Below are 26,799 nucleotides of genomic sequence, written 5' to 3'. Positions count from 1 at the left end.
TTTTGTGTGAGCTAGGAGAAGTACCAGTAATAAAGAGCAATTTACCGTGGTAAGCACATCCCCTCAGAGACCTTTTAAAAACTGTTTTCAAAAAGGTCGTGGGAATGGGAAAAGGGGACCGGTTGAAGAGCTCAGCAGAGATAAAAGTGTATCATATATAGATATCAAAGTGCACTTAAAACTTCTTCTTCAGTTCTCTCTGCTTTTTGGCAGTCCCTGTTTAGCTGTCTTACTAACTTTTCGCTTACCTGAAAGAATCTTGGTTTTCACTGGAGCAATGCTACCAATGCTTTCTAAAACTAGTTAGAAAGATATTTTAGTTTATCCACTAAAATATCAGAGGATGAGAAATGTGTGGGTAGGCCACTTGGTGAGCTAGACAAACAGTAATGCATTGGCATTTAGATGGCTATTTTTATGGCGTTTACTTCGTTAATAACTAAACAAGCAACAAGAACCGTACAATAATAACCAAAGATCACCATCGAGAACAGAGCTAACATTGATATCAAGACCATGATGATCAAATGTAATGTACATTACAGCCATTCTAGACATCCTAGATATGCTGGGTAAAATGAAACAAACTTCTGAGACTTAAGAACTCCTTGGCACATCAGTGGGATTATCAACGTGGATGTTGAAGTCCCCAGATATAATCAAACTATCAAATCAGCGGATTTAGGCAGCTATTCAGCAATTTGTTTTAAAATGACAAGTTCAGCTCATCAAAGCTAATTTGTTTTCAACGACCTGAGTACAAGGTGGCACCCTTTCCGCCACCCTTTCTGTCAACCCTATTGGAAAAATATACCCAGGGGGCTGGCTTCAATTAAAATGGCTGGGCCATCCGACTGTCCCCAGATCTCATTTAAAAACAAGCAATCAACCATATTGTCAGTAGTAAAGTCATTTAGTCAAACTGCAAGCGGGGGTTAAGCACCTTAAGTGGCACAAATGTTTTTCTGTCTGTTTTTTGCTGTTGCGCTGGTGCAGGTGACATTAGCATTATGCTAACAGCTTTTACCCCCGTTGCAGAGCTGCACGTCGCATTACAACGCGGGGACCTGGGGCATCGTCCAGGGCCAGCTGAGGCCCCTGCTGGCCCCGCGGGTCTACACCCTGCCCATGGTGCGCTCCATCGGCAAGACCATGGTGCAGGGCAAGAACTACGGCCCCCAGATCACCGTCAAGAGGATCTCCACCCGGTCAGTGCAGTCACCTTTAGGGCGGGTGAGAAGGGTTTGCCGTAGCACCTCCCGCGCGCGCTGACCCTCCGCCCGCACGCTTTCCTCCCTCCTCCAGGGGGCGCAAGTGCAAGCCCATCCTGGTGCAGATCGCCCGGCAGGTGGTGAAGCTCAACGCCTCGGACCTGCGGCTGCCCTCCCGCGCCTGGAAGGTGAAGCTGGTGGGCGAGGGCGCGGACGACGCCGGGGGAGTGTTCGACGACACCATCACCGAGATGTGCCAGGTACCCGCCGAGAGAGGCCGCCGGCCTCACCCAGCCCGCTGGTCACACGGCGGAACCTGCTCCATAAATGTGCTCTGTGTGTGCCAGTTTTATTTGTGTCGGGTCTTTTACAGAAGACTGTCACGAAGATACTTTACAGAGCAGCAGAACAGCAAATGCCAGACCTGCCTCCCCAATATAGCAGTATTATTTATATATATATATATATGTGTATATATATATACGTATATATATGTATATATATATATATGTGTGTGTATATATATATATATATATATATATATATATATATATATATATATATATATATATAGCAGTATATAACCCACAAAACGCATAGTATGAGTGAAACGCTTGCAGGAGAATCTTGTGCTTTGTTTGACGAACAAAAATGATCATTTTCTCCACCGGTGAATTTAGTCTGCTTTCAGTTAAGCGGGGGAGATTATGTTCAATAGAAGTGGAAAAAGAGGGAAAATGAAGGCCTTGTATTCACTCCCCAGGCTGAGCTGCGTCTTCTACACGTAGGATAATAGATAGTGAGCTCTGGCAGCCGGCTGATTCAGCCACTGCCAAGCACAGCTGAGACTGGGGCCTGTGTTCTGCGCAGCTGTGACTGTGTTCTGCGCAGCTGTGACTGTGTTCTGCGCAGCTGTGACTGTGTTCTGCGCAGCTGAGACTGTGTTCTGCGCAGCTGAGACTGTGTTCTGCGCAGCTGAGACTGTGTTCTGCGCAGCTGAGACTGTGTTCTGCGCAGCTGAGACTGGGGCCTGTGTTCTGCGCAGTGCGGACCACAGCCGCGTTTAGCGCACCCGGCTCTTTGTGTCTCACAGGTGTCTTTCCCCTGTTGCGCAGGAGCTGGAGACGGGCGTGGCAGACCTGCTCATCCCCTCCCCCAACGCCACGGCTGAGGTGGGCTACAACAGAGACAGGTGAGCCGTCTGCACGCTGTCAATAACGCCCGCGTGTCCAAGTCCAGGGAGAATTGCACTTCCTAATGGCCATTTCCCCTCAAACCAGCCGGAAAGGCCACAGTTGTTTTGAGATATACGCACGCGGGCAGCAGAGCTGCGGGCCGCCACCTCGTCCGTCTCGCCGCTGTGATAAAATGGCCGCTCCTCAGTACCCTGGAGTATCATTATTGTCTTTCTGAAATGATAGCCTGAGCTCGCTCCGCTTGCAGCCGGTGTAGAGGTGAGAAAGGGGGTGGGGGCAGTTGTCACAGTGGTGAAGTTTGCAGTTTTGAGGTCAGCTATATCCGTTGCCGTTATTAATCTTACGGGAGAAGCAGTGGTAATTAACTGGCAACGATAGCCTAACCTATATATTGCGACCTGGAAATTGAGGTGTGCAGCTTTGCTTGGCTTGACTTTTTCAGCTCGGTCAGTTAGTCCTGCATTGAGTGTCTGGGTATGTGTTGGGGTTGATTGGTAGCGTTCAGTCGTACTTGATCGTGTTTGGTTGCATTTTGGGGTTTTTCGGTCATGTTCGGTTTTGTTTTTGTTTGTTTTGTTTTTGTTTGGTTGCATTTGATCATGTCTCTTGCTTTTTTTTTTTTTTGGTTTGGTTGTATTTTGTTTTTGTTTGGTCATGTTTGGTTGTGTTTTATTTATGTTTGGTCGCGTTTGGTTGTTTTTTGTTTTTGTTTGCTTGCATTGGGTTGTGTTTTGTTTTCTTGCGTGTTTGTTTGTGTTTGGTTGCTTTTTTATTTTTGTTTGGTTGTGTCCGATCATGTTTGTTCGCATTTTATCTATCCGGTCGCATTTGGCGTAACCGGTCCTCCTGGCCACTAAGCGGCGCCCTTCTCCCCTCCCCAGGTTCCTGTTCAACCCCTCGGCCTGCCTGGACGAGCACCTCCTGCAGTTCAAGTTCCTGGGCATCCTGATGGGCGTGGCCATCCGCACCAAGAAGCCCCTGGACCTGCACCTGGCCCCGCTGGTGTGGAAGCAGCTGTGCTGCATCCCGCTGGTGCTGGAAGACCTGGAGGAGGTGGACCTGCTGTACGTGCAGACGCTCAACAGCATTCTTCACATTGAAGACAGCGGCATCACCGAGGAAAATTTCCATGAGGTAACGGAGCCAGCGAGAGTCCCCCCCCCCCCCGACCCCCACCCACACCCCCCGCCCGTCTGTTTAGACAGAGCCGTGGCCTTATCTGCCCCACCGCTCCGCGTTCGTTGGTGGAAAAGGGCGAAAGGGCTCGCGAGCGCTTTCTACAAACGCCCGGCCCCTGGGGCTGGAGCTTCCTGCTGCGGCTTGGCAGCTTTCCCGGCGGCCGTCGCCCCCGTGCCACCCTCTCCAGGGACCGGGCAGGGAGGGGCCCCGTGCCGCTTGGCACCTCCGCGGAGCCTGAGGTAGCAGGGCTGTTCGGGGCCGGCCCGTGTTTTTTTAAACATTTGGCTGACCTCCATCCACACTGCACCTGTCCTCTCCGATCTGGCGCCCTGCTCCTCGCACACTGGGGCTCGCGGTCTCCTCCCGGCTGCCTTTCAGATCCTGGCGCCCATTTTAACTGAGCGCGCTCAGCTCTGTCTGCGTCCAGTGCCTCCCTACACCTGCCATAAGCCCCACCTCCACAGCACGTCGTTTATGTCTATCAAGAGAGCCTGTGTAAGAAGGCTTACCGACAACTGCGAGAACACGAAGAAATGAATAATTTATGTTTAAACGCAGAAGTGACTGTCGTGACTCACCTCCCCGTCTCCCTTTCCCTACTGATAGGTACGTATGAGCTGAGCCAATCGGTTCCATGCGGGTTTCAATGAAATCAATACACCAATTAAATTAAATTGATGTTTGCTGGGGAAGGGCCCCTCCTTCAGTCTGGTGGAATAATATTGCTCAATTATCCGGTTTCATATGGGAGGTCAATGGACAAAGTTCAGCTCCTGTGCGTCACAGTAAATCCGCAGGAGGGAGTAAATCAGTCCTGCCTTTGTGTCTGTGTCTGTGTCTGTGTCTGTGTCTGTGTCTGTGTGTCTGTCTGTGTGTGTGTGTTTGTGTGTCTGTGTCTGTGTGTCTGTCTGTGTGTCTGTGTGTCTGTCTGTGTGTGTGCGCGCGCACACACACTAAGCCCTGTGTCTTGTGTCTTCCAGATGATCCCCATTGACTCGTTCGTGGGCCAGAGTGCGGACGGGAAGATGGTGCCCATAATCCCGGGAGGGAACAGCATTCCGCTCACCTTCTCCAACCGGAAGGAGTACGTGGAGCGTGCCATCGAGTACCGGCTGCACGAAATACACCGCCAGGTGAGGACATGACACCCAACACTGGGGCAACCCACAATACACCTGTTCTACGCTGACGGAGGGTGGGGGAGAACCAGTTTGTTAGGGTGTGTGTGTGTGTGTCTAAGGTATGGGGAAGGGTGTGTGTTTGATAGCAGCATGCGTCTGTTGTAAAGTTAATTGCTCGTTTGCTTTGGGGATATGTTTTTATTGAAGACATTAACTATGTCTGCGACTGTGAGCAAACACTAATGTACGTAAATAATGTATGCAAGGGAGTGCCCGCTGTGGGTGTGCCCGTGTGGGTGTGTGTGCACGTGTGGGTGTGCACGTGTGGGTGTGTGTGTATGAGTGCGTATGTGTGCGCACATGTTTTTGGGTGTGTAACGTAAACTCGCCGTGTTTCGAACAAAACACGGGGAAGCGGCCGCTTCCACCAGAAGTTAATGTCTGTTCAATGGCAGTTTTTCTCCTGAGGAATGTGGTTTATGATTCCGGTTGCTTATTCATTGTCCCAGAGACTAAAACAATTAGACCAAAATTGATAGAGAAAACAACACATAACTTCCCTGTGTTTGTAAGACCGCTCAAGGTGGTCCGAACACGTCCCGTATAATCCTGTTCGTAGTCTCTCGTTAACAGGAGCTTCCCCACCACAATGTCACAGTGGAGCACTATTACCATGTCACTGTATGCTGAAATGGATCGCGTACGTGACTCGTACCAAGTTCTTATGAAAACGGAAGGAATTATACGTCATACACACACAAAAACCAAAGCAGTAATTTTTTAGTTATTCATCATGAAAGTTGCACTGTTCAGAACATGGTGAGCTAACTTGGTGTTCGGAACATGGTTAGTTTACGTTATCTGTGTGTGCCTGTGTTTGTGGGTGCGTATGTGTGTACGGCTGTGTGTGTGTGTGTGTGCGTGCGTGCGCCGTGTATGTGTCCGTGGGCCTGTGTTTTTGTGGAGGGGTGCGTGTGTTTTTGTGGAGGGGTGCGTGTGTTTGTGTGGGGGGTGCGTGTGTTTGTGTGGGGGGTGCGTGTGTTTGTGTGGGGGGTGCGTGTGTTTTTGTGGGGGGGTGCGTGTGTTTTTGTGGGGGGTGCGTGTGTTTTTGTGGGGGGTGCGTGTTTTTGTGGGGGGGTGCGTGTGTTTTTGTGGGGGGTGCGTGTGTTTTTGTGGGGTGGTGCGTGTGTTTTTGTGGGGGGTGCGTGTTTTTGTGGGGGGTGCGTGTTTTTGTGGGGGGGTGCGTGTGTTTTTGTGGGGGGTGCGTGTTTTTGTGGGGGGGTGCGTGTGTTTTTGTGGGGGGGTGCGTGTGTTTTTGTGGGGGGTGCGTGTGTTTTTGTGGGGGGTGCGTGTGTTTTTGGGGGGGGGTGCGTGTGTTTTTGTGGGGGGGTGCGTGTGTTTTTGTGGGGGGGTGCGTGTGTTTTTGTGGGGGGGGTGCGTGTGTTTTTGTGGGGGGGTGCGCGTGTTTTTGTGGGGGGTGCGCGTGTTTTTGTGGGGGGGTGCGTGTGTTTTAGTGAGGGGTGCGTGTTTTTGTGGGGGGGTGCGTGTCGTCCCGTGTCCGGCGCCGGTCTCACGGCGGGCTGCGCTCTCCCTCCCCGCCCGCAGGTGGCGGCGGTGCGCGAGGGCATGTCGTGGATCGTGCCCGTGCCCCTGCTCTCGCTGCTGACGGCCGGGCAGCTGGAGCAGAGCGTGTGCGGCCTGCCGGAGATCTCGGTGGACGTGCTGAAGAAGGTGGTGCGCTACCGCGAGGTGGACGAGCAGCACCAGCTGGTGCAGTGGTTCTGGCAGACGCTGGACGAGTTCTCCAACGAGGAGCGCGTGCTCTTCATGCGCTTCGTCTCCGGCCGCTCACGCCTGCCCGCCAACACCGCAGACATCTCCCAGAGGTTCCAGATCATGAAGGTGGACCGGGTGAGAGCCTCTTCTGCCCTTAGGGCAGCCTGTAGCCTTGGAGCTAAGGCCCATGACCAGGGCCTTGGACAGCTGGTGGTTCAAGCCCCAGTGTAATAATGATAATAGTAATATTGGTAATGATAATAATAGTTATACATTTGGGCAGACTGTGTAGCCTAGTGGCTAAGGTGTTTGACTGGGACCTGGAAGGTCTACGTAGCTGTTTTGGAATTGTTTTCAAATCCAGTGTCTATGCTTCGCTGAGTGTGTCTGGTGTTTTGGAGCTGACGATGACGAACTAAAAAAAGCACAAACCCCAACTTCTGCTTCCCTTGGCTGGCTCGATTGAATAGGTGCAGGAAAGTACTTGAATCCAGAACGATTACGTTTTTTGAGCCAGGTATTATGTGAAAACAAGTTGCGTAAGTTCCTCTTGATAAGTTCATCTTCTAAGCAAATAAATAAATCCTGTTTCCCGACGCGGCCACGTGAAAACGGGAAAGGTGGAAGCAGGACAGCCTCGCTGCGGGGTCAGGCGTGCGAATGAGGAACCGAAATCGCACGTGCGGCGTGTCCTTAATTGCGATAAACGCCTCTCAGAACACGCTGTGTTCCCCGTCCTCAGACCCGGCCCTCGATTCTCGACAAACTGGTTCCCGTTTTTTGAAAATGCTGTAATTCACCGTGTGCCAAAAGGCACGTTTGTGTAACTCCCCTAACACACCTCCCTCCCCCTCTGTTCCCCTCCGACAGCCCTACGACAGCCTGCCCACCTCTCAGACCTGCTTCTTCCAGCTGCGCCTGCCCCCTTACTCCAACCAGCCAATCATGGCCGAGCGGCTCAGGTACGCCATTAACAACTGCCGCTCCATCGACATGGACAACTACATGCTCTCCCGCAACGTGGACACTGCGGAGGGCTCGGACACGGACTATTAAAACACCCCCTTCCCCCCACGCTCCCCAATAGACTGTCTCTCTCACAGGCGAAAAGTGTGTCACTTCACAAATAGGAACTCTAGGGCATAAAACGCATTCATGAAACTGACCACTTTTTAAGTATTCAGTGTACTTGCGAACATAATCAATTCAGTGTTTTTATTTTCACCTTGTGGTTTATTAGCAGTTTAAAAAACAAAAAAAAACAATCGACACAAGCAGTGAATTGAGTATTTTTTTGTTGGTTTTTTTCTTTGCTCCATCCTATTTTCAGGGTTTTTTTTTTTTTTTAAGTTTGCATGGAGGAATGTTTAATTTGTTGGGAAATGTGTATAGGTTAACCAGCCCAATGAAAAAAGAAAAAAACAAAATTGTACATTGTGTATAATTCTTCATTAGGAAAAAGTTTTACATAAATATTCATATTTATTTTGTTTTAATTTTGAATTGTCAATGCCGAGTTTCCTAAAGCAGAAAAAAAAACAATAAATGCTTAAAATACTGAATTCTTGTGGCTTCTTACTGTACACAGCTGCTGGAAGTCAGCTGCTGAAAGTCGCTGCTAAAGCTACGGTACCAAGGGAAAAACGCAGCAATAACACTCATTTATGCCAAACAAATATAACCACATTTATTTAGAAAGTATAAAATATCACACTGTAAAGGCCACTTTTGTCGGGTAAATTAACAACCTGGAACATGGTTCAGAATATTTACATAAAAGTAATATACCTTCCCCCCCCCCCGCCCCTTCAGCTGGGTGCCAGTTAGACATTGTGTCCAGCTTGTGTTGACAGAAAATTGGTTAACTTGACCGCAGAATGCGGGTTGGCAAGGGTTTAATAATTTACCAGATACAGGAAATGGCAGGGTTCTGCGAGTCCTTCTGGAGTTCAGGTGTCGGGGGTACGGTGCTCTTCCATTCAGCCAGCCGACGGGCGTGGCTCCGCGTCAAGAGTGACAGGCACTGCTGCTGCCTTTCGGGACCGAGGGAGACCTTTCCCGAGCGTCTGTGCTGTTCACATCCTCCACGGTGGTCCCAGCCCTAGGGGCCCGACCTCGAGGGCCCCCCGGTCTCCGCGGGATTGGGCCCCCGCGCGGGAGACGCGTCCCCACCTCCCCTTCTCCTTCTGCCTTCATCCGTTTACAGTATGTTCCAACCTTAACGAGGACGTGTCAACCTGAGGTAGAGGCATTGTATCAAAACTTAACGAGAAGTTAATGAAGTAACAGTCATCGGATGTCGCTCGACTCTGAGCTAAAGTGGACATGCACGCGCACAGACGAAACGTCTCACGTCAACGTTCAGTTCGTGCGTACGCCACGTCTACATGGATATACCGCCGACACGTCCGTGTCTTACGTAAGTGTTCCCAAAACGCCTTACCCCCCAGGCCCTTTCCCTTAACCGAAGCAACGCTGAGCATGCTCCCGACGCACGTGCGTCTCCTGCAGAAGGAGGTTCGGAGGACGCGTCTTCGGTTCCCTTCCCGACCGGAGGCCATTCCGGCGCCCGCTCGTGCGCGACGGAATCAAAGTCCCAGAGTGTTGAGCGCGATCGACGAATGTCGTCCCGGTCGCCACGTTGGGACGGGCAGGTGCACGGCTGGCTTTCACCACAAACCCCCTGGAGTCGAAAGAGACCTCCGTCGTGCCTTAAAAATCACATTTCGGGAACTGCGACTCGTTCGAAGGCTGGAATGGGTTTTCTTTCCCCCCCCCTCTGAAGGACTGACTCCAGATCAGTGCTGGCCGGTCGAGCGCGGTCTCTGTTCCCGCGGATGGCCCAGTCCCACTGCTCTGGGATCAGCCGGGGGGGAGGTGGAGCGCGGGGATGTCCTTCTCTGGGCTAAGACCAGCCGCTCTCCTTCAGGACTCCCTCCGCGCCCTTGCGGGTGATGATGCTCTCGGTGGACTTGAGCAGCCTCTCCAGGCAGGGGGCCACGATCTTGCCCGGGGGCCGCCGCGGGGCCCCGGGAGGGGGGTCGGTGCTGGAAGAGACGGCGCTGTCCTGCGTGAGGTCGTCGCCGCCGGGGGCAGGACCCCGCCAGCGCCCCAGCCTGCCCAGGGCGAGCGCGGCCGACGGGGAGCAGATGGGCGACGTGTGGAGCCATTTGAGGTGGGTGGCCGAGTAGCCGCCCGGCGGAACGGGGTCGCTCACCCCGAAGGCCTTGTTGCCGGGGGAGACGCTGAGGTCCACGGGGCTCTCGGCTGTGATGGCAGGGCAAAGCTGGAAAGGGAGAGGGAGACATTTTGGGTCAGTCTTCCTTGTTCTTCACGTGTTTCAACGCTGTCACTTAGGTGTAGCTATGATCAGCAGTGACAAAGCAGTGCTCGGCCATTAGACTTGCCCATGACAAAAAAATTGATTTAGACCCATGGGCCATGGATAATGCATTTGGAAGCACTTCCCATTTCCATGTGACTATCCTCAAAACTATTAAAAAGTGAAATATTATCAGTATAATATAATAATATTAATATGAGATATGTATCATAAGCACGCCATTACCCCTTTGTGCCGTGTTAAATAATGCAGGTCTAGTTGACTTGCAAACAAATTGTAGTGTTACTTGGTCAATTCAGCAGTGGCAAGCAACAATCAACAATTCTCAGTCGTAACTGGCGAAATGTTTACTGAGTCCAGGACTAGATCTGTTTAGATCAGGTTGCTCCTTCATTAGCGAGTTAAACAGGCCAGGGACGCCTGTTGCAATGTAAACAGACTAGACATGCCCTCCAACTCCCTCACGCCTCATCACCTTCACCTTTCTTTAGGGACACTTCCCACAATGCCCTGCTCTCTTAGGCATTGTTTTGTGCAGAACATGAGACCCCTGTAACGCCACACAATGGTGGAAACACGCATTAATCCTCCGTCCCCCGCCCTCCTCTTCTGCCGTAGTCGATGAAAGAATAATGGGACATTCCCGTCTACCCTTCACCGGCTGGCAGTAGTCACCTTACACGTGTTCGTGACAGGCCCACAGACGAGCCCCGCGTTTATATAAAATTACCTTCAGCCTCTTGGAAGGAGTGGTTTCGTCCGTCTGGTGGCTGCCAGGTTGGTCTTTGGGTTTCACATTGGGGAACCAGCTCCTGAGCATTTCTTCCACTTTGAGAATGATGTTGATGTAGCGCTCGCTGGGGGGGCAGAGAGGCAGAGAGAAATGAGACGGAGCGCACGCACGACGCTACCGCTGCAAGTCCGGCCTCCCTGCTCTTCTCACTTTAATTCATAATCAGACACGGTCTAAAACGGGGAACTTCGGAACAGGAGGTGTATATGAATGCGTTTTTGAGTTTTCACTTTGAGTCTGACCATGTATGCATTATATATACAATATGTGTGTGAATGCATATTTTAAATATTTTAAATAGTTGATATACTGTATATATATATATATATACACACACGTTTAATATTCATTTATAATATTCATGTCTTGCTGAATTTGCATTATTAGCTTGTCAGCCCAGACTGTAAAATATTATCAGAGCCACGGGGAGCAAAGCTCAGGCACATGTCCGTCTCTGCCTCGAGCTTATCTCCGTACGTCAGCCGCAGACGCCACCGTTGACCACATTCTCACGAGGAGCAATTCTTCCTCCGATTTATACGCATGATACGACCCACACGTGGCCTGCCGGCGATCGTTACGGCCCCGTTAATTGGCCCCCGCGAGACGGCTGCGTTCTGCCGGCCGCGCGCCCGGGACCAGCTGGTCTACGATGGAGGTTGATTATAATTCTATCTTAATTCCAGCCCTCGACTGCCCGCTGAGGTGACAGCCTGTTGCGTACATTTTGTGCTACAGCTCATCTGTGGCGTTAACTGCTCAAGGAGCCGCTTCTTTCCCTTGCACATTTGTGTACTTTGTCTTTCTGGGGGACAGCTTTAGCATTAGCATGGAGTAGCATTACTCTTGCGCCCTCTAGAGGATGGAGGTATGGATGGCATCCTGCGTCTTGGTCCCCTACACTACATCAGGAACAGTCGCATCACAGTACAGGCAACCACAGTGCTGACAACACTGGTTACTCTGTGATGACAGCAGTCTGGCTATTCTGAAGACGGCAATACTGATGAGACCAGCTACTTCACAGAATAGGGCACAGTCGATACTGGCTGCACTAGACAGCGCAGTACTGACAGGAGTCTGGATACAGAGACCACATGGCAGACTCGAGCATTGAAAATCATTACCCAATGCAGAGCACTGCAACTTTGAAATGCCAAGGACATTTACCATATTTGGACAGTAGGGTAGAGTTCTGACACTATAGACAGTACAGCACAATCTGCTCCGAGACGCTGGCATTTGTCTCCGAAAGGAGCACTCTGTGCCGAAAATGGACTTTCCTCCCCAACGGGTGATGTCATCGCCCATTACTCTGTCTGGGCTGGAGACAGCCAATCAATCTGAGGCGAGCTTTCTCCCCCAGATGGAGGCTCGATGCATTTTTAAACAGTCTGGGCAGGGACGGCGCTCTCTGCCACGCGCGGGAGGTTGTGCGCTAGCGTAGCGTTAGCATAGCATTAGCGCAGGTCTGCCGAGGCCGGGACACAGGCCCGGACGCACTCCGCCTCGCGCAAACATGTTCTGGGAACGGAGGCCCCAGCAAGCCAGCACACAAACGGAGAAGGGGGGTGGGGGGGTGAATGGAAGATGTAACAGATTGGGAGAGAGGGAAGGTAAAAGGAAAAGGAGGGGAGGGATTAATATCGCCGCAAAAAAGAACGGTGACGCAAAAGAGAGCTTCGCAAAGTGCTGCAGAGCGGAGAGGGGCTGAAGGAAAGAAAAGAAAGGGGGGAGGGTAAGAGAAGAAAAATAGACATGGGGTGATGAAAGAGCATGCTCCACTGAGTGGTAAGAAAGTGGAGCGGAGCGCTGCTGTCTCCCTCTCACCCGGAAATGAGGAGGAGAGTGGAGAGGACACTTACCCCATGCACGGGTTCCGCAGAACTCCCATTATTCTCTGGATCCTGTCCATAGCAACGCTCTCCTGGAAACTGCTCAGACCTGGGAGAGAGGAGATGGGAGGGTTTCACTGAGAAAATTGCCACAGCGGGGAAGGGGGAGAAATGGCCCTGAGTAATTCTTCATAGCTCCGTCACATCCATTTAGGAGCCCGACTCCCACTGAGACCGACTCTGAGTGGTCTTTAGTTTGGTGGCGGCCGCGGACTGAGCGCCCCCTACAGGCTCTCCAGCCACCTGCAGCCGGCCCACGCGGATCTCCTCTGACGGGCGACCGCCGCGCTTTGCCTCTCCCTGACATTGCTGCACATCCGGCCACCTTCGTGACCCTCGCTCACAGGGCAGGAGGTTTGGAAAGCATCGGCCAGTAGTCCGTTCAGTGTTGCGTTTACAAGGATGGACACGGGTCTTAAATCAAAATGAAACAAAGCTTGACATTCTTAATGCTCTGGGATTGCTTGGCCTTCTTGCTAAAAAATAGAATATCCACCTTTCCATCAGCCGAAACCTTTAGACTTGGCTGAGACTTATTTGTCTGGTGTGCACGATAAAGTTTTCCACCTTGATGCCCAAGGCATTGTTCCCCATCTACGTTGCTTATGTTTCACTATGACAACCCCCCACCACACACACACACACACACACACACACACACACACACACACAGCCGGGTCCCAGTGAGGAGTAACAAAAGGAAACGGTTGCGGTCATTCAATAGCAACGCATCACACAATGTGCATCGCAGGCATCTGATCTCCCATCTCCGCGCTTGTCTCTCTTCTGTAGCGGCACGACGGCGCTCTACTTTCCCCTCCCTCCGGGTCACTCTCTCCCCTCCCTCCGGGTCACTCTCTCCCCTCCCTCCGGGTCACTCTCTCCCCTCCCTCCGGGTCACTCTCTCCCCTCCCTCCGGGTCACTCTCTCCCCGGCAGAGACGAGACTGCACTGGGCTCGGGGTCGGCGTCCCTCGTAAAGCGAAGCGCGTCCGTTGCGGTCGAGGAGGCGCAGAAGGTCTCGGGTTACGCGGTTCACTTACGTTCTCGGTAGCGTCCGGACCGCAGGCCGCTCAGGATGGACGACAGGTGGGGGACGTAGCACTGCAGCTCCGAGCACTGAAAGACAAGCGGTAACCGCTCAGCACCACCGGGACCGCTACAGCCAGATCTGATAAAAACTCTCACGTTCAGGGACAATGAGCCGGCTCCCCTTACGCGGAGGAGAGCTCAAGGTTCTCCGAGGTGTCACAGATAGCCATCGTCGTGCAATGAAGAGTCGAGGAGGGATACCTAATCCCACACATTCAGATACAACTCCTTATGTTGCTTAATACTTGTTTGTGTGCTGATGATACGTAAGCCGCTAACCTTATCTCGCCAGCTAGCTTTAGTCCTGGGGATTTGTTTCACCTTAAATTCAGACCCATGAAACTATGTGAGGTAAGTTAATGGATCAATCAGCTGCTTTAAATGATGAGTGACAATGAACACCAGCAAAAACTATAGCTCTATGTGACCCCTGTCTTGGCCTAGCATAAAAGCTAAGCAACTGTTGAACTGAAGTTAAAGTTAAAATGTTCAGGATTTCCTGCTATAGAGTCATGTACAGTACCCAGAATAGGAAAGGGGAAACTGACATTTCCCAGAATTAATCTTCTAATCCTTCTCTGCAAACTGTTGACAGGGGTGATTTGACTGTGATATTGTGTGTGTGTGTGTGTGTGTGTGTGTGTGTGGGGGTTCAGGTGTCTTTGTGTACTGATACTGCTATGTCTTATTGCCAACGCTGTGGGGACAGGTGGCTGGTTCACAGTGGTTGGAGCGTTGCCTCACCTTTCGAGCGAACAGTTCATCGTTGGGCGTCTTCATGGGATGCTGCCACGGCCAGTAGACCTGGGTCCCCGGGCTGCGGGGCCTCTTCAGAGCGTGTCGGGGCCCCGCGCCCGGTGAGGCCTCCGTGACGTACAGCGCTGACCTCCACAGGGGCCCGCACTGCACCTCCTGCCCCAGGAAGAGGAGGCCGCCGCACCCTTTACCCCCGCAGGGCCCCGCGCCCCTGGAGGGGGTTCCGCAGTCGGGCCCCTTCCCCTCCTTCACGCCGCTACAGTCACTCTCCGCGGTCTGGCGTCGCGGTTGGGCCGCGCGGGACTCCGCCCCCGATGTCACAGGTGAGGGCGGAGTCTGACTCGCGCCGGCTCCGCCCTTGCAGTCCAGCTCCGAAAGGCTTTCACAGTCTTCATCGTCGCTGGCCAGCCAGTCGATGGAGTAGTCAGAATCTGACGCGGACATCTTCAGGCACAGGACCTATCCGCCAGCAATCATCACGGACCTGCCAGGACAAACACAGAAGTTACTCCCACGGATGCTCAGCGTCCGGGCCAGCACTGGCACTTTTAGAGGTATGCTATAAAACGGCAAACGGAAGTCAAATCTGTCGACAAATATCCACCACAACAACACGTCTCATTATTCTTCGCAACTGAGCTATCGGGTTAGATATAAATAGAAAAATATTGCAAAGTTATGCAACCAATCGCTATAGTAACGCTGCTGCTTCTGAACTGTTGCCATACCTATCTTGTTGTTTCTGTTCCAAGCGAACAATGAAGTTCAAAAGAACATTGTGAACTTGCCACCTTACGCAAGAATTTACCCAACCCTTCTAATCATAATAACTGAGCTCTGGCAATGAAGCCAGCTGGTATGGTGTAGTGCTGAGAGGCCTGAGGGTATATCACAAAGCAGTTAGCTGGGCAAGTTTGCCAAGTAAAACACAGAACAGCCTTTTTTACTTCAGTCCATGTTCCAGTTTTAGAAGGGTTCCGGATTTTACTCACTGAACTCACTAAGCTAACTCAGAAATCCTGCCATAATATTTCAAGTTTCAGGTTCAAATGACCATGACATAGCTTCTGGTTCTTGTAATGTATGTTTAAAGAAATATAGTATATCAACAAAAAATAGATAGTGGCTCTGTACTGCAGCTCATTGGATTTTAAGTGCCGACTATCCACTTCAATTTGAGGGCATTTGCATCCATATTGGGTGAACCGTGTTGGAACTATACTTTGTTCCCACATTTTAGGGGACCAAAAGTAATTGGACAATCTAAAATAAAGCCTTTTCTACTGCCGAACAGATCAAGAATATTCTCCAGGATGAAGGCACAGATGTGCCAAAGACTACAATAAAGAGAAGACTACACCAGCATAACCTCAGAGGATTCACTGCTAGATGCAAACCCCTGGCCAAGCCTGAAGAACAGAACAGTCAGGTTAGAGTTTTCAAAAAAAAGCACATAAAAACTAGAGTTCTGGATCAAAGTTTCATGGACAGATCAGACGAGTATTAACCTATACCAAATGGAAAGAGGAAAGTAGGGAAAAAGGAGAGGAACTGCTCATGATCCAAAGTATACCACCTCATCTATTAAACATGATTTGGGGGGTAGTGTTATGGCTTACACGGGTATGGCTGCCACTGGCACTGGCTCACTTGACTTTATTGATGATATGACTGCTAAAGACAACAGGATGAATTCTGAAGTGTACAGAAACATCTAATCTGCTGTCCAAGAAGATCCAACCAAATGCCTCAAAAACTAATTGGATGGCGTCTCACCTCACAGCAGGACAATGACTAAGACACTGCTAAAACAACCACAGAGGTTTTCAGGGCCAGGAAGTGGAATGATCTTGACTGGCCGAGTCAATCATCTGACCTGAATTGAACTGAACATGCGTTTCACTTGCTGAAGACAACACTGAAGCCCTCAAAATAAACAGGAACTGAAGATGGCTGCACAGATATATATACACACACACACAATCCAAAATGAGCTAGATGCTTCTGAGTAGAAGACTGGACCATATGTAAGCTGAGCATGTTATATATTAATGTGATGTAGGCAGGATGTGTATTAATGTCAGCGAGAAACGACATCCGTCCAGCGGCTGAGAAATTAATGACATGAAGCCTGCCGGCTGGTTCAGTCATATCCCTCTGTCTTTACGCAAGTCAATACGTCCCTGGGGCTGTCTGAGCCCTCTGTGACATTACACAGCCACTGGCAGGGGACCAGCCGCGTGAGGACCAGCCTCCCTCTTCACGTAGTCAGGGGGCCACCTGGGACCAGGCCTCCATTCATTTGAGTTTAAAAGGGACTACAACAGCGAAACAACGACGGCAGGCCAAAATAAAGAGAAATTATCAAAGGGACCTTTTCCCTGTCATCGCCGCTCGTCGGAAACATAAACTGCCACCGCGCGATTTTTGGGCAGGGGCAAGCAATGCGATCATAAAAAGAAACTGAGCTGGATTGGAGACTGAGAGAAACATTTTTACGTGGAATAATTATTCTGCACCACACACAGGTGTTAAGATCGCTGCCAACTGAACCTGGCCATCTGTAAACCCGTCACAACTCTCCTTGCTTTGCTCCTTAAAGCAGATACTCGACATTTAATTGTAGACGGTGGTGAATAATCCGTGTTGAAAGCAATGTTTTACTAAAAAGAAAAAAGGAAGAACATCCAATGGCATTAATGAAGTCTGGCGTTTTCTTTGTTAATGACAGTATTCTGCTGATGGTAGTGTGCTTGCAAGTTCTTTGTCTTCAGCCAGCATCTGTTATGTTGGAAAGGATAGAAGGCCTGTTTTATTATTATTATTAGTTGTAGTATCAGTAATAGTAGTAGTAGTAGGCTAGTATTTGCAGTAGTATTTTTTATTTGTATCATTATGCACCATATAAGGTCTAAAAATACCAAATATATGATCTATGATCTACTATACATGAACACAAACACAGACGGTTGAAATCGAACACGAAAGGTATTCTGCTACTCCTGCCAAAATATCGAAGGTTTAGTGAATTAATTTTAATCATTATTTTATTTGAACAATTACATTAAATCAGTAGCGTTAAGCGCTGTTTTATAACTTAAAATACGACATGTTTTCATAAGCAACAGACATCTTAGGAATGACTGACCAGCTGAGCGTGCTGTATGAGAGCACCTGATCATCTGAAAAGAAAAATGCAAATTGCACTACAAAAGTCCATTGTTTGAAAAGCTATCATATCGTAGGCTACATCCAACCATTAATGTTGAAACGATTTTCGAAACTGCGTTTGTATTTTGAAGACAAATATTTGTTTTTCATGCATTAAACAAATTCATATTATAAATGGAGTAGCCTATGTTTTGACCTGGTGTATGTTTAAACCGTCAGTCTGAGGTATGAATAAGAGGACAGCGGAGTAGGCTACCTTACCGTATATCAACCTTGTGCTCTCCATATAGGCTATAGCCTACACATTGCGAGGTCGAGTTTACTTTTATAAAATACGATTTAAAAACATGCTACTTTCTTAAGACATAATGAGAAAATATCGATGCATATCATTTTCAATGATAGGAATTTATTCCTGCTACAGGGTAAATTTACGAGGCTTTCTATGATCTGGCAACTCACTTTGATGAAAATGTCAGAGCACATAAAAGTTTTTGTTATAATTAATGCAAGCCCATGATAAAATGTTTCTAATTAGCTGTTATAGTATTCGTCATTACGTTGACACAACGGGGGAAATAATGTATTGTAAAAACACTGCTACGTTTTATTAATCGACTGCATCTAATCTTGGCAAGCAGACATTAATGTTATGTAATAGCGCAGCAAAACAAGGGTAAAGTGCTTTTCAACGATGATAAAAATCTAAGTTTGAATCAAAAGTTTAAGTGTGAGCCAATCATTAGGCTCGTATTATCACCTCTATACACTACAGCCTAGTTGCACATTTGCGATTTACCCAATTTAAGTTAAACGTTGGCAAAGTGCAGCTGACGCACTAATGCTGTGTCTCGTTTATTGTCAAACTACATACATATTTACAGTTAACTGCAACATTTGCATATGCATTCCTTTTTGGTGTTCAATAAAAAATAAAAACATGCAATTAAGAAGGAATTTCATCTTGAGCTGAATTTAGATTATTGACCAAAATCTCGAATTCACGAGTCTCGCATTTAACGTGAAAATAAACTGAGTAGAACCGGGAACGAATCTGCGGTATCCGTCGGCCCAGTTGTAGGACAATGGGTCCAATGCAATTTTAGCGAACCAAAAAATGGCATAAGAAGTCGCAGCGCGGTGTGAAATACAAACGGCGCACAAGAAATTTGGTGAGATTGAAAGCAGACAGTCGTTTTATTGTTTCCTCTTAACTTTTAAATAGGAGTGATATAACAGCTTTTATTAGCCAACATTATGAATTTAAGGTAATAAGGGTGGGGCCATTTGAGGACTATGTTTTGATATAGCACAAAACCACCAACACGAAATAAGCAGAAGCCTTACAAACTAGTTAGGCTACCTGTGGTTACTATTATCAAAATGTCTTGTAAAACAACTCGCCAGTAATATAGTAACATATTTCAATACAGGCGCTTCATAAATATTCGTAAAGATATTTATATACGCACTGAAAGACATTGCAATATCTAAATAAGTTAGGTAACGGCAAAAAAAACGCCGCTTCTAGAAATTGCACTGTAAAACAATGTCAGCCGGCTAAGTTAAGTATAGCCTACATAATATACAAGCGATGCAATTTTAGAAGAATATTGTTCACATCACTGGTTGCCTTCCAGGGAAGAGAGATGCTGTCTCTACAGAAACAACCCTTATTGACCATTCCAGAGTATTCCAATCAGAGCCAAAAAACATTTCTTGATATAAAACATTACGTAAGGTGAACTCCAGATCCGTTAGTGCTTAGCTATATGGGCTACATGTGTCCGCGATGTTTAGCCGCATAGAATCAGAGAAAGATACGATTTTAGAAGTAATTGTATCATACCTTAGCAGAAGGGAGTGAATCGCACTTTCCTTTGTTCAGAGGTAAACCCGGTACACTTAGGTAGAGAGATTGTGCTGTGCGATGCGGTGGTTTCAGTGACGAAGTCCCGCAATCGGGCACCCCGTGTAACTTCTCCTTAGGCAACGTGTCTAGGAAGGCGGGTGTAAACAGGCTGGGGTTTCTGATTTGCGCTTTCAGACACATATCTGACAAATAGCATTTAAGATGGAGACCACTTTCAGCCGATAGGCGAGAAAGTCTTGCATATTTAAATCTGATGGAAATGAGAAAAACACGTGGACACGAGGATCGGTTTCATTCCAATAGCCGGGCAGAAAGTCAGCCATGGGCTGCGTATGTTTACACCCGCTCTGCACGTATCCTTTTTAGAATACTTTAAAATAATTTATTTTCCGTTGGCTGCTATCCTATGTGTAGTCTTAAATCTGACTGAACTTATGACTGAAAAATATATTTTAAAAAGATATATATTTATGTTAGCTATATGTTTAAAAAACGCAGCTCAGACGTTCAAAGTTAAATATAGCATACCCCAAAAGTAACGGGAATTGATTAATTAGGCCTACACGATTCATTGGAATAAATCAAATCCTCGTCGCAGTTAATTTGAGGGCCATCATATTTTGTCACTGCGATGGTTATGTGCACATTAACCCGATGTGGCAACATCTGTGTAGTCCATGAGAGAACAGTGCATGTGTCATTACTACGTAATTCAATGTGCGTAGTGTTCTGGCCTCTAGCAATTTCACTGGCTTCTCGTGTGGGAGTCACTTCCCTGCATCACAGTGAGCCTATCTCTCTATCGGAATGTGGATGAATGTTGCCGTTCGGGGACAAAGCTGACTGAATGAATGAATCAGAACAGGGCGCCCACGTTCGCGCAAATTGCGTATATCAGTACACGTGCATTTTTACGCTCTGCACTGCGTTCCTTGTGCATATTGTTGCGACGCTGTCACCAATTTGGTAGAGACCATGAACCTTCATTAAAAAAAAGAGAATGAACACATACACTGCTGACACGGAATTCAAAGGAAAAGTACGTTTTTGTACTTATGTAATAGAGAGACCATTTGATGTATTTGAATACCTAATAAAAATGAGCACTGCCCTCTAGAATTATTGGCATTCTCAATTAATATTGTACATTTTGTTGTTTTTCTAAATGTTTCTGTATTCAATTATTCACGACATTTTAAGATCAGGAAAAGCCCAAATTCACAGACAAATGCTGCAGACAATATTATTGTCATTTAATCTGTGTATAGACGCAAATCTTACGTTTGCTGTGGCAGTCTGCCACTAAGATTTCTGCCTTCTTTTCTAGGTGGCTTGATATGCAAACGAGGTTTGACTCATAGGCCTATGAAAAGTTATTTGTTATGGTATGTATAATAATAGCAGCACTGATCTTAAAATTGCCTTGGCACTGGATAGTAATACTCAGGCGACAATAGAATGGATAAGGGCATCCATCAACAAGCCATTTTTTCACAGACAAGGTAACAGTTCATGAAATGCTGCTAAGTGGTCTCATTATAAAAGCGTAATGCGCATAGACATAATGCTGGCACAAAACATCTTGTAAATGTTATGGCTGTTTATGTTCACATTTGATGTGAAGTGCTAAAAAAACAGTTAAATATGAAATCCAGGAAATCCAGTCTAAATATGAAAGCCAGGAATGTGTAAGTATCAAGTTTTTAAAAATGTAATTGTTTTTACCAATGTTGGCTGGGAGAAATTTCTCCATCCAAAGAAAAGATGTTGATACTGGAGAAGTTAGTGTTTTATCATGTGCGGGGGTATTTTTTTGGAGAACTGTGACGGAGGAAGGGGGTGGAGACGCAGCGGGTGACTCACTGCAGACTGTTTCTGAAGAGCTCTGCTGAGAGGCCAGATAAGGACCAGGAGCATGGAGTGGGTGAGTCATAACCCCTCCACCGAGAAACGTGATCGCACGTGGAGACGCCCACCCACACCTGCTCCTCCTCCCGCTCAAACTTTCTCAATTGAAGCTCATGATTAATGCAAAACCGATTCAGGAAAAATGCTAACAGAACGGCCGCGCACACGTGCACGCACACACACACACACACACACACACACACACGCACATACACACATACACACATACACACACACACACACACACACACACACACACATATACACACACATACACACACATATACACACATATATACACACACATACACACACACATATACACACACGCTCACAAACAGGCACACCACACACACCACACATGCACATACACGCACACGCATGTACCCACACACGTGCACGCACATATACACACATGCACATATGCTCACAAACGGGCACACCACACATACACGCACATGCATGTACGCACACACACACTCACACACGTGCATGTACACATACACACACACACACACTCCCACACAGGCACATGCACACACACACCACACACTCTCACACAAACACACGCTATCCTTTTCTCTGTATGGCTTTCAGCCTGTGTTCCTCAGGTCATAACTTGTCGCTACATGCTGGGATGCTGTTGCAACTGTGTAGCTGCAAGAATAACATATCTGCATTAAATGGAGCAATGATTAGACTTTATTTAAAAAAAATTAAATCTCCTTCACCAGTAATCATCCATTGACCAAAAGCCCAATGGATCGGTCTGTCTTGACAGTGAAGAGACATTTCGATAAGTTAGCTTTTCATTTAGCATCACATAGCAGGCAGTCTGTGTGTGAATAGGGTTTTTTCATTAATCAAAAAACATTTTAGCTAACACATGTACTCTTCACGTAAGGAAATAATCTACATGTATTTCACATAACCATTATATTTATACTAATGTAAGCAGGATAGCACCCAGACACTTGGAGCAACTGGGAGCAAACCTGCCTGATTTGAAATGCTCTGCGTATAGCTCAGGATGTCCTTCATAGTGCTGCTTGTAATGAGCACGTACTGTCCAGTGCTGAGGGGCCTCTTTCAACAGCAGACCATCAGAAAAAAAAGACTGGTTGAACTGAAAATCACGTGGGCATCTTGTGCTTCAACTCTTCACAGGCTAGTGCACATATGTGTGTGTAGGTGTGGGTGTGTGTGTGTGTGTGTGTGTGTGTGGTGGGAGGGTATCTTTGATTTAGGTGGCACTGGCATAGTCTTGGGACAGCAGAGGAAACACGTTTGCAGTTTGCTGCTGTACACTGTGGACCTTTCCTGGACAGTGGAGCAATCAATGCAAATCCAGACATCACACAGTCATGGCAGAAAGACCAGTGGAGTGAGGAATAAGCGCAGGGGAGGAGAAAAAGAAACGCCCACACCCATTCCGTGATTTATTTTCAAATGAGTAATATTCAGAAATATGTGGTCATCACCAGGTTTCCTCTGTGTTGCAGCAGACCTGTTTAAATGGAGACGTCAGCATAATAAGCGGATGTGACTTAATCTGGTAGTAACACGTCCACAGCTAAAAGAAATAGAGAAAAAGAAACTAAAAACATTTTTTTTTATTTGTGCAGAATTGAGTCAATACGGTGTTCAGATTGAGCTCCGGCTGTAGCGACTGAGCTCCTGTTTCTACCATATTTGTGCCTGAATCACGAATGCAAGGGCAACACACCTTATTTCCTGTTAATTCCCTTCTGAAAAAACAACTAGGTTTTGAAACAGCTGGTAGCTGGTCATTTCAGGCTGGTCATAGCTGGATTTTTCACCAGGGTTGTACACCACAGTTCCAATCGCAGCCAGACACAGGCAGGAAATGTTCAGCCTCCGGCTTTGATTCTGTAGTCCAGCTCAACTCTCATTGACTGAGAGGAGGAGGCTGCTGAGGCAACAAGGACATTGACTGGTCCACCTTTGTTCCGATTCACATCATAGTCCTCCCCTCAAGACTCTTTTTAATTGGCGCTGTCAGTAAGCTTCGTAAACTTCTGATTGAAGGTTAGACGCAGTCCATCGAAGCGTGCACTCATGCTTTGAAAACGGGAGACTGAATAGGTGTCAGATATTGCGGGTAGCCTCCCGTAGGCATGCAGGTGGGTGTCAGGCTAAGCCTCTGTAATGAAAGGAGCCCGTGTTATGCCCTGCAGAGGCGTTAATGGCGGGAACGACCACCCGACCGGGGCGCGCCTCGCCCCGGAGACGGGCGATAGTCCGGGTCAGCTAAACTGTTACAGGAAGCACGCTGAGGAAAATATGTGGCTCTCGCGCCACGCGTCTGCTGCGTGTTCGCCGATGGAAACGGGCCGCATGATCGACACCGGCCTGGGTGACTCACAGGCTCGGAGCGGTCTGTCGACAAAGGGATTTTATGAACTTGTTTTGTTTTCTGTTTTTTTTTTTTTTGGAGAGGCAGTGCTACATTTGCATCATCATATTTTCCACTTCAGTCAGCGCTGGGCCACTAGCGGCCGGTGACAGCGGGACTGCAGCTGAGTGTGTGTCCTCCCGTGTGTCGCCCCCGCCCGTGAGCTGGCTTTCATCTTACACCCCACAGGGTGCACTGAGGAATTAATGCTCCTCATATAACTCTCATCTGTAGGCACTGAGTGATCGAGAATACTGGAATCGTAATACGGGGGACATGTATAGTGTATGTGTCAATGCTACCAAAGCAACTATGCCTGTTGTGTGACTACATAGATGGGGTGTCTGCAGAGTGACCATCCAGTCAGTCTTCTGAGTATATTGAAAGGGAGCCAAGACTTCCTCCTCCCACCGTTTTGCTGATGATCATTATGAGGACGATGAATATGATAAAACAGCTTTTGTTGTGAAAATGTTTCTGGTATCTGTGTGTAGGTGCGTGCGTATGTGGCAGTGTGTGCGTACGTGTCCGTGTACGTGTGTGTGTGTGCCTCTGTGTGTATCAGCGGGTGTGCAGTGCATGTGCTGCACCTCATTTGCAGCTGTTCTCTGCTCTTTGAAGTCTGAAGCTATGGCGGCTAAGCCTGCTTTATGGTCTCTGACCCTCGGGATCGCGTCTCTTCCGTCTGGCCTGAACACTGGGTCGTGTGGATTCTCAGCAGGGTCAGTTCAGGTCGTATGCCACCAGCCCGCCCCCGTCCATAGGCAAAACGGCAAACATGGAGTCTCATTGACACTTACCAGTGCTCATATCGCATATGGTATGCAGTCTGTGCAGGACAGATGCTTGCAAATGAAACCCACTGCTGTATGGATTTTCTGTAATGTCGAGTGTTGTCGACACTCAGTGACTGTGCAGGCTGGGTAGGAGACAATGACATACACGGAAGCGCCTTCCTAATTTTCCTTACTTTGTTTTCTCCTTTGCTCTTTTGCTAAAAGAATCCCCACACTCTTTCGCTAAACCTGTAGCTTAATCATTGAACAATACACCAGGACGCATGTCAAGTCAGCTCAGGTGAATCTTATGAGTGTTTATTAGTGTATCGTGCCTTTTACAGAAGACTGTCACAAAGATGCATTACAGAATGGGCAAAAAAGGCAAACAAAAACCCTCAAACAGTGGCAAGAAAAAAAACCCCAGTGGGAAGAAATAATGTACCTGTTGACGTCTCTGTATGGCATCTCTGTATGACGTAAACTGTATGGCATCTGGACAATTCATTTCATGGCTATTGCATCTGTACTTGATACAAGTTACTGTGTAATTGCTTTGCTTCAGAACATCTGATATTGTTGCAGCCTTCCAAGGTCTAATTTAAGAATATAGTAGAGTACTTGACCAGACTGAAACTTTGCTGAAATATGCTTTTGTTCTCCTCTCATTCATTTTTGTCTTGTTTCAAGGCAAGTCGACTCCATCTGGAGAAAGTATAATCTTCTTTTTCCTTATTTTCAACGGAGACTTCAATCTGTACTCGAATCAGTGTGTGTGCTAACCCGCTGAACCTCTTCTGCTGCTTAACTTGGTCAGTCACGATGATTTTCTGTTCGGTGTAATTAACATGCTTGGTGTTACTTACGCAGAACCCCCACCAGACTTGGGAAAAAAAAAAAGATGAGTGTATCGGCAGTTAGCAGCACAAATACCCATAACCCCCGCCTTCTGGTAAGCCTGGCTCCCTCCCTCTCTTTCTCTCCTCCATTTTCAAGAAGCAAATGATGTGTCTTTAAAGGGCTCAGTTTCTGTCTCCTTTTTTCTGTTGTTGTTCTCCTCCCAGTAACGACGTCGGTTAGTCACATGGACTGCTCTCTGAGGAACAGTGTCCTTCCAATTTCTGTTCTGTTTCTGCCCCCCCCCCCTCGCCATGAGATCAGACTGAAGGGGTGGGGCGAATCGCATTTGAATCTTTAATGGCCGTGGGTAAACGCCTGAGTGGCTGACGTTGGGATATCTGTCTGCAGCGCTGACTGCTACATGTGACTGGGGGTATATTTTAACAGAGTTATGTAACTTCAGACTGCTCTGCCTACAGACGAGTGAGGCCGATAAACCACAAATGCTCCTGCACACATGACCTTCACCAGGCATTGCATAATTCCTGCACCGAGAGCCCTGAAATTAGCACAGTTTTCAGGTTTTTTTTTTCTACCAGAAATTAATACAAATTGTAACCACCTGGTTTTTGGATCTCTAAAGAAATCATTGTTTATTTCTTCTGGTCTGCTCATCTTTGGTCTGAAGTCAGTTCAATGTTGTTCATTCGCTCACTGTTCTATTTTTACTGCAGTATTTTTGCCAGTTTTAAATGCAGATTTGCAAGTCCACATCTGCAGGCACCAAGTAACCAGTGCAAGCTGTCTCCATAATGACGCACCACTACAAAGCAGCACGTGCTCATGTCCACGGATTCTTGTGGAGAATGACAGATAAAGACCTGTGTCCACACTGCACACAACGCCTGTGAACGTGCAAAAGAACAGGGGCCATCAGCAAAGAGTCACCGTATGTTTGCTGGACACATTTATTCAGGAAAGGCAACTGGAGAACCTGTCAGAGCCGTAATGGCGGGTTCGCTCAGGGAGGCTATGGGAGGCCGTGGAAATTGGGCTGGTTCAAAGGTCGGCGCAACAGCTGGCATGTGGAAAAGGCGTTTGTGCCTCTCAAGTCAGTTGAGGACAGACCTGCTGCACTATCAAACTAATTACAGCCATATGTGTCCATCGTTAGCCTTTCCCCGTCCTCTCATTGTCAGCTGTGTCCCTGACTTGTGTGAAAATGTCAGCTGGGTGAAGAATTGCTAGGCTTGTTCAATTAGCCCTGCTCTGGTTTTTTGTCTTTTTTTTTCTTTTTTTTCTGCTTTTTGCTTAACTGTCTCTTGACCCTTTTACCCCCGCAGTGAATAGATCATTCATTCATTGACCATCAGTGCCAGCTACTGGGGATTAGTATAGAATAGCCAGTGTTCCCTCCACTGTCCTTCTAATTAAATCACTGTGATACGGCTCCC

At 47.9% G+C, this 26,799-nt stretch overlaps 2 protein-coding genes across 8 annotated transcripts in view; one reads left to right on the top strand and one right to left on the bottom strand.

Moving 5' to 3' along the window:
- The window catches only part of herc1 (HECT and RLD domain containing E3 ubiquitin protein ligase family member 1), an 80,662-nt gene extending 72,617 nt beyond the window's left edge, over positions 1-8,045 (top strand). For all 7 annotated transcript variants that reach the window (XM_061221659.1, XM_061221664.1, XM_061221663.1 and 4 more), the window contains 7 exons: positions 1,039-1,208; positions 1,306-1,471; positions 2,327-2,403; positions 3,289-3,541; positions 4,567-4,719; positions 6,313-6,618; positions 7,354-8,045. In XM_061221659.1, the coding sequence (XP_061077643.1) occupies positions 1,039-1,208; positions 1,306-1,471; positions 2,327-2,403; positions 3,289-3,541; positions 4,567-4,719; positions 6,313-6,618; positions 7,354-7,539 (1,311 nt within the window). In that variant the 3' untranslated portion in view covers positions 7,540-8,045. The remainder of the gene's footprint in view (positions 1-1,038; positions 1,209-1,305; positions 1,472-2,326; positions 2,404-3,288; positions 3,542-4,566; positions 4,720-6,312; positions 6,619-7,353) is intronic.
- LOC133111371 (circadian-associated transcriptional repressor) lies at positions 7,696-19,595 on the bottom strand. The gene is made up of 6 exons (XM_061221665.1): positions 19,382-19,595; positions 14,350-14,845; positions 13,557-13,632; positions 12,485-12,563; positions 10,557-10,683; positions 7,696-9,769 (listed from the first exon to the last, which is right to left on the bottom strand). Exons 2-6 carry the CDS (start codon positions 14,803-14,805, stop codon positions 9,389-9,391), a joined length of 1,119 nt encoding a protein of 372 aa, XP_061077649.1. The 5' UTR covers positions 14,806-14,845; positions 19,382-19,595; the 3' UTR covers positions 7,696-9,388.
- Between the last annotated feature and the right edge of the window lie 7,204 nt (positions 19,596-26,799).

This window comes from Conger conger, chromosome 15 (assembly GCF_963514075.1).
Source record: "Conger conger chromosome 15, fConCon1.1, whole genome shotgun sequence".
Taxonomy (NCBI): Eukaryota; Metazoa; Chordata; class Actinopteri; order Anguilliformes; family Congridae; genus Conger; species Conger conger.
This window is presented reverse-complemented; position numbering and strand designations above follow the sequence as displayed.